This window comes from Trachymyrmex cornetzi, unplaced genomic scaffold (assembly GCF_001594075.2).
Source record: "Trachymyrmex cornetzi isolate Tcor2-1 unplaced genomic scaffold, Tcor1.1 scaffold509, whole genome shotgun sequence".
Taxonomy (NCBI): Eukaryota; Metazoa; Arthropoda; class Insecta; order Hymenoptera; family Formicidae; genus Trachymyrmex; species Trachymyrmex cornetzi.
The window spans coordinates 1,121,082-1,129,893 of NW_017299817.1; the positions used below are offsets into that span (position 1 = coordinate 1,121,082).

Consider the following 8,812-nt stretch of genomic DNA (forward strand, 5'->3'; position numbering starts at 1 on the left):
TGTTTCAAGGATTACCGAGATAATAAATAATTATAAATAAATTAAAAGAATTTTTAATAAAAATAAGGAGATTATAGAAAAAATTCAAAATTATTAGCTTTAATAATTATAGCTCTTTAATTCGTGCCACAAAAATATCATAAAAATAAACGTAAAAATAAATGTAATACTCAAAATAAGAGACATATAAAAATAAATAAGAATGACGAGATCGCTATTGTGATACTGCATTGTACAATATAAAATAATATTTTTTCTCAAACGCGTATCATTTTAATATATCAAATTTTAATAAGAAAAAAAATACGAAATATTTCATACTATTGAATAGTTTAAAACGTTTATTCAAATAAACATCAAAAAGGACGTATAAGAGTCAACGTGTTAAAAAAATTTTTTTAGATGTCACATAATAAATACAAATAAGATTTCATAAGAATTGAAAAACATTACATGTTTCGGCTTTTTATTAAGTCTTCTTCAGATGTTACGTAACAAAATTTTCGCAGTTCTTTAAGATATCCATTGTTTAATCCATAATTTACGAAGGTACATGGTAACATTGAAAGTTCGATGAGTGCCTTCCAAGAGAACGAAACATCCTTCTCAAATATCTTAAAGAACTGCGAAAATTTTGTTAAGTAACATCTGAAGAAGGCTTAATAAAAAGCCGAAACATATAATGTTTTTCAATTCTCATTAAATCTTATTTATATTTATTATGTGACATCTAAAAAAATTTTTTTAACACGTTGACTCTTATACGTCCTTTTTGATGTTTATTTGAATTTTGTAATTTAAGAGTCCTGCTTCTGCTTATTATATTTTAATTTAAAACGTTTATATGTGTGTCTGGGGGAGTGATGAGGAAAATTATCAGATAATAATATAGAATCTGTATTATGTCATAGATGCAAAAATCGAAATGAATTTATCAGGAAGAGAAAAAAAGCGATTGAAGTCGCGTGCAGAATCAGACAGTGCGAAAGTATGTGAATCGTCGAGATAGCGAGGAATTTTCTCTCTGGATACTTACTCCTATTTCCCCGTAATCTGGACGATCAGGCGCAGCTGGTAATCGATGACCGCTTCTGTGACCCCCGAGTACGCCGGTGCCTCCGATGCTTACGCCGCGCCTTTCGTCGATCAGAAATATTTCCGTGAGGACGATCAAACCGAACACGGCAAAGAACATGACGACCAGCATGAACGACAGGTTGGCACGTTCCTTGAGAACGCCAGCGTTCGCTCGACTCCCGCCAGAGCCGGATCTTCTGCTCGAGCCCATACTCGAGGGATGGTTCTGTAAGCGACACTTCACAGATAGTCACTCGCGCTCTTCTCGTCCGAATCAAAACACGGAAGGGCCATCTCACCAACATTGCCATAGCACCGTAGTGCTTTATACCATTTTACGTCAGAGCCTAGCCTTGCGTTATATATAGTCATCCGTAAGACATTACGTAAGCAACGTACAAAGAAAACATGGCATAAGCTCCTTACCACTCCTTATGCTATGTTCTTTTTTGTGCGTTGCTTATGTTATGTCTTACGGATGACATAATTAAGATGATATAAGGCGTTAAGGTAATGTTTGTGCGGTGGCCCGAAGATTTTGATAACTTTGACGACTCGAAAAAACTAATGTCAAAATCCACAAGGGCTTATACCAAAAACGCTAAAATTGTCGAAATATAAACTAAACTATAATTATGAGACATACTACAGTAAAACAGTACAGTTGTAAGTGCTATTTTTTAATTTTTTAGAAGAAAGAAAAAACTTATATATTTTTTTTAAACTATCACTTTAAAAACTTTATACAAAATTACTATAATAACTAAAAATATAAGCAGTCAATCTCTGCAAAAAAATGTAATTAAGTAATTATAATTTTTTAAAAATTGTATTAAAGTTGTTAATATTTTGAAACGTTGTAAGTTCAAGGAAAAATGCCAAATACATAATGGACTTACAATGTTTTAAGTGCCCATTTTCTTCGCTTATGGCAACACTTTCGACAAATGTTCATATGATCAAACACAGAACTAAAATCCATTCATAAAATAAAATGCATTTTCACAATTTTGTTACTTACAACGTTTTATCGTGGCCTTAACATACTATAAAACACTATTATATATATTGTAGACAATAATACTTTGAATGTACACAATTCTCATGTTATAAAGGTGACCATTACTAGATCGAGAATAAACTGCGAAAGCAAGCGAGGCAATCTGCCTCGCAATCTCGTACAAGCAAGACGAGTAAGGGTCTCAGCACAAAGATGGTCGTAACTGAGTGGTGAAACGTAAGTCATAGGTCATAGTTGTAGGTTGACCAAAACATTGTGTGTTGACCTACGACTACAACTCCGTTTTATGACTCGGTTACGACCATCTTTATGCTGAGACCCTAAAGTGTAAAGACTCGTTCCTACTGAAGCCGATCGTGTCTATTAGTCTGGCTTTTTCTTTTTCTTTTTAAATATAAAAGAAGAAAAAAGCCTATATGCCGATCAATACGATTGGCTTCAGTGAGAACGAGCTTTAACGGACAGATAAGTAGCTTAAATACATCTATAATCGATAAGTTAATTCTCTCATATATTTCTCTCTTTCCCTATAATACTATATATTAATTATAAAACATTATATGCAGAGGATAGGAGATGATTATGAAATAGGGAGACAAGGAGAGTTATGGAATATTAACAATAAGATATCTTGTCTAGTTTGTAGTGCATTCTGGAGACGTTCCAGAAATCAAAATTATTTCTTCCACAGTCTGTTTAGACGTTATAACACTTGTGGTCACTTGTCGTTAGTGTTTACTGTATTATAGCAAAAGCTGCATTTTAGTTTCACAAGTACAGACAGTTTTATAGACGTGTACTTTTTACATAATTTTGAGAACTACGTTTATATTAATTTTGTAACTTTAGAGAGTTTAACTAAGAAAATTTTAATTATATTTAAATTTATGTTGTCGGTTACTTACTTAAAGTGGTTCCAAGAAAATCGCAGCCAAGCATGGGGATAGTAGCTCCTGGAAATAATTAATTCATTTTCGAAAATTATTAATTTATTTTTATTCAAAATGAAATGTTTCAGATTTATATATTTAAACTCATATTAAGATTTACTATTTAAACTCATATTAATTCGCGGAATATCTTGCTATATACATAATTTATCATTTTATTATCCATAATGCGCATTACTCATGGAACAAAATGAATTGAATATATTATTAATAGCAATTAAAAATAAATTTATAAAAATAAAGTACAATAAAAAGACTCCAAATTTAACAATAAAAACTTAAGGAAATTTGCCAATGAGAGCCTGCACCAGGTATTCACTGTGATAATAATAATTTATATATTCACAAAAATATAATATGATTACAGACATTTCGACATCAATATCGGGTGCTTTCCATTTGATGACACAAGTCGACACAATAGTTCGGGAGATGATGACACTAAAATGGTCATGATCTGTTACCGCTTGAAATCGTCATAATTCGTCATTTATTAGGTAAACATGCAGGAAACGCAAGCATGGCAAACCTCCCGCGGTTTTAAAATTGATACCGTGTGATTGAAGTTGTCAAAAATTTGTTGCTTTTTTCCTAATATGTTACCGGCTGGCATATGTTTCTAGTGATAGTTTACGTCAAAAAAATCAATCGGAAAGTAAGTGCCATACCGTTTCTGTGAATCGAAGGGGCCGTCAAATCAAGCTAAAATGGTAAATTTTTTAGTGAAAAAAAAAAAGATTTGTTACCGGCTGTTTTTTTGTACATTGCCTATTTTCACTACGAAACATACAAAAATACACATGCCATACCGTTTGAGTGGACCTAAGGGGTCGCTATGCTCGTCCTAACATGTCGAATTTTAAACTAAAACGTCATGATTTGTTACCGACTAAAACTTTGTATATATGTTATTTACATCATAAAATGTAAGAAAACATAATTACCATACTGCCTGAGTGGGCGAGAGGGCTGATACAAAGGTTGAAAGTTGTACGATTTTAAGGATCATAGTAATTATGTATTACTTTCTGGCACTTGTTTTATTAGATATGTTTCTAAAAATAAACGTAAAAAAATTATAATATATTCGGTAATAAAAAAATTAAAATATATAATATATTCGGTAAAAAATTTTTCATGCAAGAATATATATAAATACGATTATGTATAAATATGCATAAACATATGTTAAAGGTTTATAAACATACATAACTACATAAAAATATATAATTATATAAGAAATATGTCCATATATATGTTCATACATTCTTCTTTCTTTTATAGAAATATTATATAGTATAATAAAAATAATAATAATAATGAGTAAGCATAAAAAATAATTACAAGATTTTTGCAATTTGTGTTACAAAAAATCAAGTTTGGAGAAATGTATAAGAATTGCTTATATATAATTATATATAAGATTATACATAATTATGTACAAGCAATTTTTTTACATTCTCTAAATTTGATTTTTTCTAAAACGAATAACGCGAAATTTATCCTTCTAATTATTTTTTATTTATCATTATCATTATTTTTTTTATTGCACTGAACAATAATTGTACGAAAGAATAAAAACGATGTACAGACATGTATAGACATATACGTATAATATATAATTATTATTTATGAATGTATCACTCACTCCTGCACTCCTGCCTAGTCCTGTTCAAACTAAACAGCTAACGCGCTTACATGTTCGGCTCACTTTTGAACCCTCCTCAGAGACAATTCAAACTAACATACATAAAAACTATGAAACGACGTTATCCCGTCATGGTAAGCACCCCTACCTCGAGGATTTAAATATCAGAAATGAAGGAAAAAAACGTGAAAGAAAAAGAAAAATGTAAAAAAGGAAAAAGAAAGGAAATATGGAAATAAGAAAAAAGAGAATATGGAAAACTAATTTAACAGAAAATTTTTTAAATTATATATATATAATTAAATATCCCGAAAATAGGGACGCTCACCATGATCACAAAGCATCATATCGCAAACATTATTATGAATAGTTCAAAAACCGGTTCTTGATATGTTGGCCAGTCAGTATCGGACACAGTGATTCACTTTTAATTTTGTCTCTGAGGAGGGCTCAAAAATGAGCCGAAACTTGTAAGCGCGTTTAGTAGAATAAAGAAGTTTTACGTTTTTACGTATGTTATTTGTGCGACGTCTTCTGCGCCTGACTCCTAGAGTGCCCTTGTTTTTTCCAGTTTCTCTTGTAAGTCAATTCATACAAAAGTTATCATTACGTACCAAGAGCCGCTATGATTGAAAAATGGCAATTCTTTTTAATGATTATAATTGATTGTAATTTCGGCGCGCAGTTTAAGAATTACATATGTAGTATATAAATTCACACAATAATTATTCAGTACTAAAGATCTAGATTAAAAAAAATTTAGGGCCTTTATTTTTTATTATTATAGTTGATCAATAAACTTTGAATTTTTGTTTAATAATTGTTGCTCAAAATGTACAGTAGATGCATTGAATTATAATTATATAGATCGTACGGTTTGTTTCCTACTTTTATAATAAAAAAAGTTTTTTACTTCGGTACACTATTAATATTTATTTCATAATTACAATTTTTACTCCAAACATGGCTTATCAATTACTTTGAATATTTTAAAGCAAGCTAATTTTGAATTTTGTTACTTAAATCTATTAAGGCGCGAATTCATGATAGTGCTAATCCTACTGTAAATGTAAGTATACAGCAAGGTTTAAGTTTCTCCATTTTTATTATATAATTATACGGAGCATTTTATATTGAAGTTGAAATTATCACTTAAAAATCAAAAACTCACAAAATGGTATAATTTTATGCTGGCCGATTTGAAAAGATCCAGTCCTGTTTATGAACATTATATGGTCTTTTATTGAATATAGCAAGGGTTTTCACCTGTATGATTGATATGGCACTAATTTTTTTTGTAATACATTAGTCATAAACTATCCAAAAAACGAAACCCATACGGTAACAAATCATGACGTTTTAGTTTAAAATTCGACATGTTAGGACGAGCATAGCGACCCCTTAGGTCCACTCAAACGGTATGGCATGTGTATTTTTGTATGTTTCGTAGTGAAAATAGGCAATGTACAAAAAAACAGCCGGTAACAAATCTTTTTTTTTTTCACTAAAAAATTTACCACTTTAGCTTGATTTGACGACCCCTTCGATTCACAGAAACGGTATGGCACCTACCTTCCGATTGGTTTTTTTGACGTAAACTATCACTAGAAACATATGCCAGCCGGTAACATATTAGGAAAAAAGCAACAAATTTTTGACAACTTCAATCACACGCTATCAATTTTAAAACCGCGGGAGGTTTGCCATACTTGCGTTTCCTGCATGTTTACCTAATAAATGACGAATTATGACGATTTCAAGCGGTAACAAATCATGACCATTTTAGTGTCATCATTTCCCGGACTATAAGTATCGTTCTATCTTTGTCACTCTTGAAATGTCAACAAGGATAGAACGACACTTGTGTCGACTTGTGTCATCAAATGGAAAGCATCCATTGTGTCTTCTTCAAAGTGCAAAAAATATAATCCTCCAGAAACATTGAATTCATTTGATATGTGTTATCAAAAGTATAAAATACATTGTTAAACTATAATTTTCGTCAAGACTGTAATCTTCGTCTGTCGTATCTCGTCGGATACTCAAACTACTAAGAAAGTCACTATAATAAAAATCAAAAACGAGATTTTAACAAAGAACTAATTAATAATTAATAATTGTGTACTGACTTTTGACAATACATATAGGTAAATGAATTCAATGTTTCTGGAAGAATATTTTTTGCACTTTAAAGAGGACACAATATTGATGTCGAAATGTTTGTAATTATATTATATTTTTGTGAATACCTACATAAATTATTATTATTACATTGAACACCTGGTGCAGACTCTCATTGGCAAATCTCCTTAAGTTTTTATTGAAAAATAAATTTGATAAAAAACTAAATTTGATAAAATTTGGTATCAATGATAAAATTAACAGGCATAAAATAGAAAATGATTTGGCTATTCATTTCACGAAATTCATTGGAAAATGATGATACTAATAATTAATGATCAATACAATATTCATTTACGATCTCACAATTATATCGAATCCAATTAAATCCTTACGATACATTAAAGTAAAATTGGAAACCAATATAATTTTATTTAAAGTATTATAACATATTGCAAAATTATGCGTTGCACGTTTTGTATTAGATAACTAAACTGTTTTTACGACGCGACTGACTTCGACTGACTTCCTATACATTAACGCGAAAATGTAGTCAAGTCGAGAATATTTTAACGGTATATCTGATTAGGTGCTGTCAAAGTCATGACGCTAACGTAATCCTGCAGTGTCCAAGAAGATACCGCAGCATGAATTATAGTCTTACGACAGTTGAAATTCTTAACGATTGGATCACGTGTAATAATAGAACTCTTTAGGAATAAAGAAAAAGGAAAAGATAGAAAATAGTCCTGTGCCAATATTCCAAAGTACATACGCATCAAATTTCGTATAGTGAAATTATTTTAATCATATAAAACTGTTTTTTTTTAAATATAAATTTATGTAGAATTACTATATCGCCATATTGACGAAACTATCAAATATATTATTTTTTCTATATAACTAATTTGCAATGATAAGAGGAATAAGATATAACGTTATTACATAAAATTGCGTAAAATATAACCATTTTTAACGCAACATATTTAAATTTACAAATTTATGTTTAACTATCTTCTCGAAATATCAAAACATTCTTCATTATGGAAACCATAAATATTGTAGATTTCGCTGAACATTATAATACACTAATCCACATTATATTCAAACCATTCAGATTATCATTTATTTTGTTTCCCGGAAAGTGTTTTATAGAAAGTAGGAAGAAGTACATTCTACGACACGAATTTATGCTTAGTTACCTCCTCAAAATATCGAGATGTTCTTCATTACGAAATCATAAGTTTAAAATTGCAGATTTCGCTGAACATTAATAAACGAATCTACATTAGTTTCCGCCATGATCAGATCGTTTCTGGACTATTTTGTTTCCGGAGAGCGTTTTATGAAAAGATATATACTCTCCGGTGCGAAGTCGTGCCACTGAAGATTTACGTTGCAATTTATCTTTTGGGGACAGGTTTTGTCGTTTATACGGGGCACTTTATAAAGGAGTAAGACAGTCAAATCCGATGTTACGTATACAAGATGTCTCGGATTTACTATAACATATTTTAAAATCTTGACACTTTATACGAAAAATAGAAACTATACTCGTGGAAGACTTGTGCCAACAAAAACTAAAATTTTACTTCACTATTATCGCCTAGCTTTTATCTTAAGTCTCTAACGACTTTTCGTTTAAAGTTTGCTATAAAAATAGCGTTAAAAAAAATTGCGACAAATAAAATATTTTGCTATTCTCGCCAATTCTGAATATATTAGCAGTAAAATTGTAAATAACTTTTTCTTTATTATACCTTTCTTTCAGATTTGATATTAAAATTAATAATACAAGATAGATTCTTTAGAAAAATCTGTCTTGTATTATTGAAACAATATTAGGAAACTACCTAGAAGTAAGTATATTTTTATAGTATATAATATTTCTCTTATAATATAATATAAAGCTCACTTTAGATCTATAATTTCCAACTAAATTTGGAACAGAATTCTATTTATAATATTGTGTGTCGTGTAACATAGAAAACATTT

At 30.1% G+C, this 8,812-nt stretch overlaps 1 protein-coding gene across 1 annotated transcript in view; it reads right to left on the reverse strand.

Annotated features, from left to right (window-relative positions):
- LOC108765707 (uncharacterized) overlaps positions 1-8,812 on the reverse strand; it is a 27,140-nt gene that overhangs the window by 6,849 nt on the left and 11,479 nt on the right. The window contains exons 2-3 of the mRNA XM_018514553.1: positions 3,004-3,051; positions 1,037-1,303 (exon numbers count right to left, since the gene is read on the reverse strand). Of these exons, the coding sequence (XP_018370055.1) occupies positions 1,037-1,288 (252 nt within the window). The 5' untranslated portion in view covers positions 1,289-1,303; positions 3,004-3,051. The remainder of the gene's footprint in view (positions 1-1,036; positions 1,304-3,003; positions 3,052-8,812) is intronic.